The sequence below is a fragment of the Crocuta crocuta genome, unplaced genomic scaffold (genome assembly GCF_008692635.1).
Source record: "Crocuta crocuta isolate KB4526 unplaced genomic scaffold, BGI_CrCroc_1.0 scaffold126, whole genome shotgun sequence".
NCBI lineage: Eukaryota > Metazoa > Chordata > Mammalia > Carnivora > Hyaenidae > Crocuta > Crocuta crocuta.
The window spans coordinates 1,269,071-1,282,602 of NW_027531000.1; the positions used below are offsets into that span (position 1 = coordinate 1,269,071).

Sequence of the window (13,532 nt, forward strand, 5' to 3'; positions counted from 1 at the left end):
CATGAACATTTTTAAGTTTGTTAATCTGTACCAAAACACTGCCATCCAACAAGGTTTTCCTGATTACACAGCAATTGCCAAACTAGAGAGAAATATCCATTTCCCTATATTATTGTCAATCTTGCTTATTAAAATGCTTATTGTTAACACAACTGGGTTTTTGTAGAAATTAAACTATGGAAAAATATAGTTGAATATGCGTTCAACTATATTTTTCCATAATTTTATTTTTAAAACACATTTTAAACATATTTTCAAACCCACATGCAATATTCTGAGAGTTTACAATTATCAATGTATTCACACAAACTGTGTATATACACACACATATATATATATACACACACACACGTATGTATATATATATATACACATATCTGTATACAGACACACACACAAACATACACACATGTATAATTTGAGAGGGAGAGAGAACAAGAAGTGGAGAGGGAAAGAGGGAGAAAGAGAGAGAGGATCCTAAGCAGGCTCCATGCTCAGCATGGAGCTCAATGCAGGGCTTGATCCCATGACCCTGGGATCATGACCTGAGCCAAAATCACAAGTTGGATGCACAGTCGACTGAGCTACCTAGATGCCTGTAAACTGTGTAATATTCTAAACAACAGAAAATTAAAAGTTTTTATTTAATTAATGTGTAAAAAGTCCCACAAAAGGCATCTTTCAAAGGCAAACTTTAAAGCAAATATATAAAACCAGGAGTTATTTAAAAAAGAAAAATAAACTTTAGTATTCCAAGACATAGTATTTTAGGTGGGTAACAATGACTTTATTGTTTATAGACAGAGGTTCAGATATTTTTCAAAAATTAATAGATTTTTCACTGAAATCTAGAAAGCAAGGTTACTTCTGCTCTTTCCATAAACACATACAAAAAATGAACACCAACTGGTAGGGTCACCTGACTATATTCATGAGATAATATAAACCAAGAGCTGGAAATAAAACCCAACCAATGTTTTTATTAACATGTGAAATCCTAATACAAGGTCTTTCACTTATCTGTCTATCCATCCATCCATCCATCCATCATCTATCTACACTGTTTTGAGACAGTTCATATGCTATAAAATTCACACTTAAAAGTATATACTTCGGTGGTTTTTAGTATATCTGACGAGGTTTGTAACCATCACCACCACCTAATTTCACCCTAAAAGCAAGCTCCCAGTTAAAAAATCATGTCTCCATATACTGCCTCTTCATACACATAGGAAGACAAGGAAAATAGCATATTTCCCAGAGTTGGCATATGAAATCTAATTAATTCTGGATTTGTTAAATTTGGCATAAGAGGTCTAAAAACTGCAAATGGCCTCTTTTAAATGTCAAAAGATGAGACAAAATTTGTGGACATAACATAGTCCAGAAGGGTGATGTTGCTAACTACATTTTCTCCTACTGCTGTGATAATCCTGTCTCCAGCCTTCACCTTTCCTGCCTTTTGTCTTATAGGGTGATCACGGTTTTGTATATTGGCCATGGAATTAGGCACTTGGAATTAGGACTCTGGAAAAGGGCTCTTGCCTTACACACTGTGCAAAACCAGAAAAGTACCGTTCCCACTGGAGTCCATACAACTTGTCCAATTGCATAAGATTATTTTGAGCTTTTAAATTTTGTTTCCCAAGGTATGGGATACACTAAAAAGGAAACAGATTCAAGAACCTGTCTTTGCCTCACACATTCTTTCAAATTTTCTATGACTATAAGCAGCACAACTATACTGAGTTGGGCTTTAAAACCAAGAGCAATGGCTTTGGATTCAGAAGATCAGAATTTCAATCCTGACCAGCCAAATACCAGTTGTGTTCCTGTTCCTGGTCATGTTCTTACCTTCCCTGAGATACAAGGTTCTCATCTGTAAAGTAAGAATGACAGATTCACAGAGTTGCTAAGAGGATTAATAAAGGCAACAAAGGTAAAGTTTCTGGCTGACAGTAAGCAGTAAATCAACGTGAAGTCTTCTGATGTCAAAGTGATGCATCCTAAAACCCATTAGATTTAGACTACAGACCTATATTGTCCAATATGGCAGCCACCAGCAACATGTGGCCACGAATTAACCGAAATTAAACAGACTTTAAGATTCAATTCGCAGTGGTCAAAAAGTCACATGTGGCTAGCAGCTACATACTGGACAGAGCCAACAGTTATCAGTGTCATCAATGAAGAAAGTTCTTTTGGGCAGGGATACCATAGAAGTGACAGGATTATCAGAAGTCTAGAAGTCCAAAATTTTGCCATTAACTATGTAATGTTAGCAGAACAACTTTTATCTCATTATGTTATTTCCTCAATGGTAAAATGGAATAATGCCTCTGCAGCAACATTGTGGTCAGCAGGCCCACCTGAAATGACTTTTTTCTTGCTTTCTTATCATCTTTCCAGGACCCCAAGATTAAATTATGTACAACAGTGTCTAACAAGGACCACTTTGAGGATGACTCAATAAGTACAGCTCTTTGTGAGCTCAACATTCAAAGCCATGATTTGATATTATTCCAACACACCTGTATGTAGTGGAGAATAGCATATGTTCAATAGCACACTAAGCTACCTGCAGGCAATTTTTGTGGTGATGAAAAGACACAAATTAGTATAGCTGTGTAAGTTTTCATTGGCAAATGGGCTTTCATAGACAACTAAGTTCTCCCAAGGTTTAACATGGAAAGATCAGAGATCGTATTTCCTACCTACTCATTGGTTTCACCTTAATGTTTAAGTCTCCCTATTCCCTTTTTGTAAATCATAATCTGTTGCTGTCAGTTGTGAAATATTATGTTTTTTATTTATCTAGCTAAATAGATTTTATCTATTTATTTTTTCATAAAATACTAAATAATAAATATTTTATGGTCATAAAGTCTCTTATCACAACTAGCTAACCTCTGCTCAACCACTGATAACAGAAGCCTAAATAGGCATAGCTGTGTGCCAATAAACCTATATTTACTAAAATAGCCTCTTAGGTCCAAATTTGCCAACTCCAGATCTAGAAGGATATGTAAGAACATCTATTTGAAGGACATATCTATAGAAGAATATGTTCTCATGTACCCTTCCTTGCTCTTTCCAACATGGTTTCTTTTTTTAACCACTATTATCTGTTTTCCATTTATTTTAATTTTTTGAACACAGATTGCATCCTGCAAATTATCACAGGCTTTTAAACGATTAATTTAGAAATGTCAAAACATAAATTTTTCTTCTCACTTTTATTAAGACCTTGAATACAAAAACAATATAATTTTTTTTTTAATGTTTTTATTCATTTCTAGGAGAAAAAGAGACAGCGTGAGCAGTGGAGGGTCAGAGAGAGAGAGGGAGTCACAGACCAAAACAGGCTCCAGGCTCTGAGCTGGCAGTCAGCACAGAGCCCGACGCGGGTCTCGAACCCACGAACAGCGAGATCATGACCTAAGCGAAAGTCGGAAAGTCGGACGCTTAACCGACTAAGCCACCCAGGAGCCCCAAAAACAATATAATTCTTAGGATGATTTTTCCCCTTTGAGACCACAAATTGAGGGGGATGTAGACAGCATATAAATCATGAAAGAACTAATTAAAAATGATTCACAGATCTAACAGGTCATTTAAAGTTTTCTGGCTATTTTACTAATTTACAAATTGAATTACAACTTAAATGCAAAACCAAAACTGAGCTAAGTGCCACAATGTCATTATTTCTTTACAGACATTACTGTCACAGACAAATCAATTAAGGTCAAATATTTAGATGACTCAGGTAACATCTATACACAAAAGTCTAGCAACTTGTATACAGAGATAAAAATATAATTCCAAGAACTGGTAAGAAATTACTAAAACAGAATCATGAAATTCTAGAGTTAGAAGCATCCTTATGGAATAAGTTTTTTTGGCCTCAGTGCTTTATGGTTGATAAGTATGGTTCTCATCTCTTATTTTTCCTTCCCTGAATACACTGTTCTTATTAGATCTTCAGTTTTCTTTATGGGGCTACTCCTCCCTCCCAGCTCTGGCAGTTTGGGTCAGGCTGGTGTCATCCTCAGGCTAAAAATGTGGGTATTTAATCCAGATTCATCAGAGTCCTATAAATTCCTGGCCAGAAGACTGGCCAAAGGATTGTTTCCAGGTCAAAAATGGTGGGTCATCCCCATTCTGGGATGCTTTCCTTCCTCTTCTCTCCCTCCCTTCCTCAAGCTTGCTCTCTGTCTCCCCCCACTTCCTTTCATTCTCTCTTTCTCATCCCCTCCTTCTCTGTTTCTCTTTCAGGGATGCTAAACCTGAGCACATGTTCCAGGTGTGCATAGCAGCCATTCTGCCAGCTTGTGGAAATGGTCTGCCTGGAATGAAACCAACACAGACACAAGCTGGTCTGAGTTGCAGAGTCCAGGTTCTGAGGTTTTGAATCTCTGGATCCAGGCTTAACTGAACCCAGAACTCCTGTCTTTTGTAATCAAAAGAGCAAAATAGTTCTCCTCTGTTTTTCTTAAGTCTGAGTTGGGTTTTTGTCATTATAGGAGTCTGGACAAACACCATAGGTTAATCAACTCAAAGTGAATGTTGCCAAGCAGGAGGGGTCAGGATTTTAATCACCTCTAAGTCAGATGTTTGTTTCAAGAGAAGGCTGAATAGACTAACAAATTCTTTAAAATCTTGTGTGCAAAGAATTTCATGTAAAAAGTGTATCCTAGTCTGTAAGCTTTGCGCATACTGAGTACTATAATTGGATTGTTACCTCCTTTCATGGATATTCTTGCTTAGAATCACTTAAAACACACTGATCTGGGGCTGTCTGGGTGGCTCAGTCAGTTGAGCATCTGACTCTTGATTGCGGCTCAGGTCATGATCTCAGGATCGTGGGATACAGCCCAGCATTGGCCTTTGTGCTGAGCGTGGAGCCTGATTCTCTCTTTCTGTATCCCTCTCCCCTGCTCGCACACACACACTCTCTCTAAAACAAAACAAAATAAAACAAAAACAAACAAAAAAACCTGATCTGATATAAAGAAAATTACTGTTCATATTCTTATAGTTCAGGAAACAGACCTGAAAGGGATGCTGGAAGGTCAGAAATATAGTGAATGCTGGTGTAGGTAACATATGGAGGATTTCAGATACACTATCAACACCAACTGTCCCAATTCTACCCTGTGTCATCAGTCACAATAGCTGGGTCAACACACACATACCAGTGATTAATTCTAGAAATATTTATGGAAACTATGCTGTGCTCAGCACCAAGATACTATGTGAACGACATAAACTCAAACTTCAAATTTCCAAGAGAGAAAGAGGAACTTAATTCTGACAACAAAATCACTTATTTGAAAATAAAGAATTACTTGTTTATTACTAAGCCTTTTAGAAACTCACCACATGAATGACTTCATTCGTTTATCTCCAACTCCATACCGGATTCATTAGAAACAACAGTACATATAGCTATGTGAACATAAGCTTTTACAAAGGGCAAAAAATTTAAATATGATGATTTTTGTCTAATTGACACTGTGTATGTCATTTCTTTAACCTGCTAACTAGTTATTTAGCAATAAAAAACTAAAACACATCTAAAAAGACATTGTAAATATTTTTCATTCACTGCATAACAATTTAAAAAGGACATAAGACTGATCCATTCAATGGGTTTATTCTCTGCGGCAAATACGGAGCTATAAAAAAATGACATTTTAACTGCTGTCCACATGTGAAATTTATGAGAACAATGTAAACTGACAAAACAAACATACAAACAAATGTTTGGTCTTCTAAACATTCATACATGAAGAGAAAAAACTTCAATGCTGGCAAATGAACCTCATTAAATAGGACGAGTTTTATGTGTATATTTCCTTCAGCGCTATGCAGATGGAAGTCACATTTTAACTTGTTAGATTCTGTAACACTTACCTGGGCTTCCGGTTTATATATCATTTTTATTCTTTCATTGCATAATCTGCTAACAGAAATGTTGTTGATAAAGCTGACTGAAACTGAAATAACCCTGGAATTATTTTGGAATAACCCCCCAAATTCTCTAATTTTGGATTCTTGTCTAAGACATACAAGAAAAATGGTTTGAGGGATGAAACTAACATGAGAAATACACAGATCTTAGAGCTTACAAAACATAGGATTTTATTTAAATTTATGTGCAGATAAGAATTTACAAAATTTAAACCAAGACCTAATTCAAATTATTTCCCACCACAAAAATGGACATTATGAGAAAAAGCCACATTCTCTCAATTACATTTTCCCAGCTGGTAGATTCTGGAGGGGAAAAGGAGGGGAGAAAAGATGCTGACACAACATAATTTGATCTTCAGTGCTGTCTCGTCTTGAAAGGACTTAATTATGGAGGTTTCCATAAGAATCAGCATTCTTTGGTTTTGACGTTGAAATAGAAGCTTCTATTCCAAAATCACAAATAAGGCTTCTGGCTTTATTTTTAGTGTGAGGTAAACAGTATATTCAGTATTAAGGCAAATGGTAGAATACATGTGTGGGATATTAATGTAGATCTTCCACTGTAAAAATAACATATTTTGGAACATTCATGGATTTTCTAAGTGTGTTGGAATTAGAAACTTGTAAAAGCTGTTGCAGGGTATAACAGTTTTGAATGTCTTAGCTGTGCCTTTTTGAAAGTTAACCTGTTAAATGTAATCTTGTTTGACTTTTTAGAGCATGTGAATTTTTTATTACTAAAAATTGTTGTAGAATTGGTTTGATCTCAAATTCTGTATATACACACACTGCTTGGCCAAACAGACTGTTCCTCTAAAGTTGGCAACAAGCAATGCCTACTGAGCAGGCTTACCATGACCGAAAAGTATGAGAATAGAATGTTGAAGACTGTAAGTGAAATCAGATGACTTAAGGTGGGCTATTTATTTAAGAAAATGCAGATTCAAGATTTTTCAGAGAGTGATTATAGGTCATCCCCTCAACCATTTTTTTCCCCAATGGAATGACCATTTCCTTCACAGTGATAAGAGAATCATTCCTTTGTATGGGACAATGGACTTTTTCCTCCAAGGGTCAGGACAAAGCTGTCACTTTTTAGCCAAGCTGGCCACAGTCTTCTTGGCTGCATCCTCCAGGTCCACAGCTGAAGTAATGGGGAGTCCACTGTTTTTGAGGATGTTCTGAGCCTCTTGGACATTGGTTCCTAGAAGGTGGGCAGGGGGTACGGAGAGTCACTGAAATGAAACCGGAGGTGGTGCCCTGGGAAGTTTCATACAACCTGAAATCGTGCAAGACCTAGGTCTCACAAACACAGTTTAATTACAGCTCAGGTTCAGCTTTTTTATGATACAGATTTGGCTATTTAGACATATCCACAGAAAAATTTACTCTCTTCCTTTTATCACCTCAAAGTCTGATATTACAAAGTATATACTATACAAAAATAATAGATAAAAATAAGTACATATAAACATATAGAGACTTTTTACACATTTATATAATAAAATTTCTAGTTATATAAATTTATATAAAAATATAAATATATAAAATATGTCATACATAAAAATATATTACCTATACTTTTTTCTGGCACTTAAAAAATGCAGATAATGACATTCTTATAAGACTATGAACGAAGAAAGACTAACAACTACTTGGTCAAATGATATCAAAAAAGAAAATCTGAACTGGATGTGTCCCTTGCTTGAACAATCTGAATATGGAATCTAAAGAAAAAGCTACGTGTAAAATATGAGCAAGAGAATGGAAAATCGGTATAATGGGTTGGCATACATAGAACATAGGAAGTAACCCTGAAGATGCACAGGACTAATTCATATCTAGCTTTGTGCCAGGAAATTAATTAAATATAGGTTCTAATCAACACTACTGACAGAGAAGATTATGTGGCAAGATCTCTATCATGGTGGTCTGGCTAGTAAACAAGATGAAAGACAGGAATTGCCCGAGACTAATGAACATTTTTTTTCTACCGATAAAAACTGACATTTCAGCTGCTAATCTACAGTCAAGTGGATTTAATGTGTTCTGGCCCATACTATAAGTCAAATGTCCTAAAGATCTCATGAAACTAATGTTATGAGAGTCTGTCCACCTATGGCCACGAATCTACCGCTTTGGGAACAATGACAGTATTCAACACATGTATTTTCACTTCCTCCCTGCTCCATATGACAAAAAGGGTAGAGTCCTTCAAAATGAGCACTGCAGCATCTAATGGTGTGTCTTCATCTCCCATTTCTGGTGGATTTTAGCATTTATGGGCCAAGCTACCCCACCCAGAGCTGTGCTTCTGCAACCTGTTTAGCAAAGCAAAATGCTTTTCTGTTCTTTCAGAGTAAACAAGCCCATAGGAGAAATGTGATAAAATTTAAGACTCTAATGAAATACCTCATCTTACATCATTTCCTGTGCTTTTATCTAGTTAGCAAAGCAGAGCCTATTTATATACAAAGACCTTGAAATATAGGACTTGGAGGACCTAAGAGTACAAACAAAAGGGAAGCACTTAGTCAGCATATTTCATACAAAAAGGCAAAGGCCAAGTTCAAAAGGAACAGTTGCGCTAACAAGGTGATGTGGTGTGGATTCTCCCAGGAGCCTGGGGCCACCACAGCTGTGGGAAAGGGGACACTGGGCATTGTGTCTTTAGTTCAAGGCTAACTCATTGCTGTATTCCAGAGGAAATCTGCTAAATGTCCTCTATGGAAAGTAACAGTTCAAAAGGTAAAGAAGTTATTACCTGGGTGGCCCAGTTGGTTAAGTGTTGATCTAACACCTCATTTTGGCTCATGTCATGATCTGACAGTTTGTGAGATGGAGCCCAGACAAGGGCTCCTTGCTGACAGTGAGGAGAGATTCTCCCTCTCTCCCTCTTTCTCTCTACCTCTCCCTCAGGTGCTCTCTCTCTCAAAATAAATAAATAAACATTACCAAACAATACCTAGCTTCTCATCCTGGCTCTGTTGTAGATTAGTTGTATAGTTTTGGGTAAATTATGTAACACCTTTAAGCCTCAACTTCTTAATCCCCAGACATAACATTATGATCATCTTCCTCATAACTAAAACACATGCCAGACATAATGCTAAGTGACTTCCATGCAGCATATGAAATCTTTATGATGATGATGCCTAGATCTTACTGTCCCTATTTCACAGATGAGGCAACAGAGGCACAGAGAGGTTAAAGAACTTTTCCATAGAGACACACTGTACCTGGCGGTGATGGGAACCTGCATTCTGTTCTCTGTAATAATACAACCCTAAATGTTCTAAAGATATGCTGGTTTGTTTCTCTGTTTATAAAATGAGGATAATAATGCTGACAGCATGGGTTGTGAAGAGAAGCAAGTGAAATAATACACGCGAAAGGATTTTGTAAATGTCTACAATCTGTGGCTGACTTAGCTTGCTGTCAGCCAGAGTCATGCTCCTCTTCTACAATGGACGTGCTCCTCTTCTACAGTGGACAGCTATTGCTGGGAGGCAGCTGCCCAACTAGGAACTACATTTCCCAGGTCTCCCTTGCAGCTATGTGGGGTCATGTGACTTAGTTCTGGCCAAGAGCCTGTGAGCACCATGAAATACATCACCATAAAAATTGCCATTGAGAGCTCCTGCAGTCACTCGGTTTTCCCTGGGTGCCTTCCGGAATGTCACCAGCCAAGACAACTCTGGAAATCACCTTTCTGAACATGGCAATGCCTCCTTCAGTATGGTTACCAGCATAATTCTGTAGAGCAGAGCACCCTACTCACTCATGCTTTCAGACTTTATGTGAATGAGAAAGAACCTTCTATTTACATTAAGACTCACATTCCAACATTTATCTGTCACAGGAGCCAGCATTACTTTAACTGACATATTACTTTTTAAGTGTGGTAAGCAGCTTCCAAAATGGCTCTCGCATGGTCAATTCCCACTTCCTGGTGTTCACAGCCCTGTGTAATCCCTTTGGCTGTGGGTGGAACCAGCAACTTGCTTCTCATGACTAAGAAGAGCAAAAGTGATAGAATGTCATCTCTGAGACTAAGTTCCAAAAGCCCATGACTTCTTTCTTGTTCCTTCTGACTCTGTTCACTCTGATGCAGCAAACTGCCATTATTGTGGACTGCCCTATGGAGAAGCCCATGAGGCAAGGAATTTAGGGCTGTCTCCAGCCAAAAGCCAAGGAGCAACTAAGGCCTTCATCCTGACAACCCACGAGGAACTGTATCCTGCCAACAATGATGCTTCTGGAAATGATCCTTCCCCAGTCAAGCCCTGATATGACCCTATCGCCGGCTGACACTTTGACTGCAGTTTTGAGACCTTAAATCAAAGGACCCAACTAAGCCACAGTCAGATTCCTCACCACAAAAAAAAACCTGTGAGATCAACAATGTTCCTTGTGTTAAAGCTGCTGAATTTCAGGGCATTTTGTTGCACAGTAGTTACCTAATGCAGATGTGAAGATTTATTATTTCATTAATCCAATCTAAGTGTTCATTTTGATTCATTTGGAAAGTTTCAGACAAGGTCCCAGAGGTTGAAAAGTGGAACAGAGGATCTGACTGTGGCAGGTGTTAAATACTAGGCTAAGGAACTCTGACATTAATCTGTAGGTAGGGCTTTCATGGAATAATGACACAGTGTGCAGCAAAGTCCTACTGACACCGAATGGAACTGGTCTTTGGGCCAGAAGGTCAATGAAAGTTAAATATGTAAATTTCTATCTCCTTCAACAGAGACATAGAGTTCTCTGCCTACTTGTCCTCTTATCAACCAGGGAAGGAATCTAAATTTGGGTCAGAAAGGCTCTTCTCCCTCTTTCCTTTCTCTCTAGGGCACCCTCCAATCTTAACAGACAGCTCCCAGGAACCCCACGCATCAAGAGGCAGATTCATCTGCCTGAACATTTCCACATCTGTGACTCTACTTTCTTTGGTGAAAGTCCTCCTGTGAACACAGATCGTAGCCAAGCCTGTCAGGTTCTCTCTGTGTAACCGAGATGGTACAAGAATTAACAGCACCAGTAGCAGCAAGAATTAGAAGCACCAGTAGCAGCACTGTTAGTGGTAACAGTAACAGAAGCAATAACAGCAGCTACCACTTAGCAGGCGTCATGCATTGTTCAGTTCTGTTAGTTCATTTGCTACTCAATAGCAACACTGAGATGGCTACTATTATTATCTTCCTTTTACAGGAGAAGGACTGAGGCACAGGTAAGTTTAAGGCTAAAGGCTAAGTAGCATGGCTGGGAATGGTTAGGAAGTAGTTGAATGAAAATTGAACTTGATCTCTCACTGGTTTGAATGATTTCTGGAACTAATGCTTGAAACATCCATGCTGAACCCATGGATGATGATTTTTATAAATGCATGACGTCATCATAATCACAATGACAATAATAATAATTAAAAAAGCTGTTTTCCAGTCTTCCCACATTACTTATTTGAGCTTTTGAACTTGTGAGTTTGGTGTTTCTAAAAGACCTTGTGAGTCAGGTCCTTATAAATGAGTGCTTTTTATTCATTTATTTATTCTTTGGTCAAGAGCACTGAGGCCTAGTGATTGGCAGGGTGCAGTCTCAAAATCCTTTGGACTTCCCACTCTATTTTGATTTCCTGGTGACTCCTGCTTGAGGAGTCAAATTTACAATTTGAAATTTGTAGCACTTTCCCACACATGAGATCATCTAAACTTCAATGATGCTATAAATTATTTAAGAGCAAGGATCAGGTACAACTAGGTATCTGCTTTTTTGCAGCCTCCCTGCCTAGCTACACCCACCCTACCTACTGTCCCCTGCTCGAGGAGGGACCATATAGTGATCTTCGCCCCAAGGGAGACAAGGACTGTTCCCAAGTTGACTGTATCTCATCCAAGGGTGGTCCAAATACAGATGCTGGTCATTAGCTTATGCAATCAGGTTTGCTCTGCTGAGAATCTGAATGGGTAGTTTATACGAAATGGAAAATACCATGACAAGGACTTAACCAGCCGTGAGTAAGCAGGTGAGAGAAAGGCAGTGCAAACATGCAGAGAGGAGTGGAGCGAAGTGCACAGGCTGTTGGAATGATGCTCCTGAGGTTGTCCTCCATGCCTTCTCTTCCTGGGGACTGGCTTCATTATGGCTGCTGTCCATTCTGAGAACTGTTTATTCAGTTTTACCTGTGATCCTTTCCATGGGTATTGATCAAATAGGCTCTTAACCATTTTAGGTTTCTGAGACTACTGGATCAAGTCGCTCTTCCTTGCAACCAAGAAACCTAACTAAATCAGTTCCTTAATTAACATCTTCAGGACTTAACTTAGCATCAGGTATTCCCAAACATGGAAATGACTTATGACTTAGAAATCTGTGAACTCGCAGACATGCTGGACCTTTGGCCTTGAGTCCTCCAGAACTCTGGTCTTCTCTCTCCTTGGATGACACTCAAACATTCATGAGATATTTGTTTAAATGGCATTTCTTGGGGTGTCTGGGTGGCTCAGTCAGTTGAGCATCTGACTCGGTTTTGGTTCAGGTAATGATCTCATGGTTTCGTGAGTTCAAGCCTCACACTGGTCTCTGTGCTGACATCACAGAGCCTGCTTGGGATTCTCTCCCCCTCTCTCTGATCTTCCCTATCTCACATGGTCTCTGTCTCTCTCAAAATAACTTAATTAATTAAAATAAAAATAAATGGCATCTTTGGTGATGCCTTCCTTTTTACTATTCCTACAGCCCCTAAACTAGAGCAGGGGCTTATAAATGAGCCTCCAGAGAACCTTGTAGCTCCAGAAGCACAGCACTATTGGGACTGCTCACTGATGTTTCTCTTATCCTCACCAAACATAAGCTTCGTGAAGGCTGGCATTCTGTCAGCCTGGCCCACCTGGATCCCCGCGCTCAGCACAGCATCCTTTACACAGCATGGGCTTATTGATGGACTGAATGACGGTGGATGGACTCACACATACCAAAGGTGCTTGAGGAGGTGAGGTGTGGGAGGGGGCTTTCCTGATCACCTTGCTGGCCCAACACTCCCAAATAATCCCCCCCTTTTTTTTTATAGGACTGAAATAGAAGCCCCAAACCACCTAAGGGAAAATAAGGAGTGACTGTTCCTGACTTTTCTCGGCTTCTCCAGGGGCTTTTCTAGTGGTCTCTTTCTCTAAGAAGGGCTGAGTAGCAGCTGGCTGTGCGCAGTGCCTTGGACGACTCCAAGTTGCCATCACTCCTCTGTCCCTCCTGGCCAGGGAGGCCTGGCTCAAGGTTAACAACCATGAGGTGGGGCCAGAAGAGAGGGGGTAGAGCAGAGCCCAAGAAAACGTGCTCTTCTCTCCTTCCAGCTGTGCCTGCAAGGCCATAGCAAAATGCCTAATTGTTTCACAATTCCAGGATCCATTAAAGTGAATTTTAATTATGCTTCCAGTTACACTTTAATTATAGCCTTAATTATTAAGCACAGGCTAGGCATACTCAGAACCCCAGCATGAGACAAGGAAGGAGAGGAACAGGAAGGAAAAGACAGAGAAAAAGGAGAGAGAAGGGCGGGGGGAAGGAAA

The 13,532-nt window shown here is 39.1% G+C and overlaps 1 protein-coding gene across 2 annotated transcripts in view; it reads right to left on the reverse strand.

The window, feature by feature from the left end:
* Positions 1-6,120: 6,120 nt before the first annotated feature.
* The window catches only part of SUCLG2 (succinate-CoA ligase GDP-forming subunit beta), a 260,803-nt gene continuing 253,391 nt past the window's right edge, over positions 6,121-13,532 (reverse strand). For both annotated transcript variants that reach the window (XM_077770601.1, XM_077770600.1), the window contains one exon: positions 6,121-7,180. In XM_077770601.1, coding sequence (XP_077626727.1) covers positions 7,065-7,180 — 116 coding nt within the window. In that variant the 3' untranslated portion in view covers positions 6,121-7,064. The remainder of the gene's footprint in view (positions 7,181-13,532) is intronic.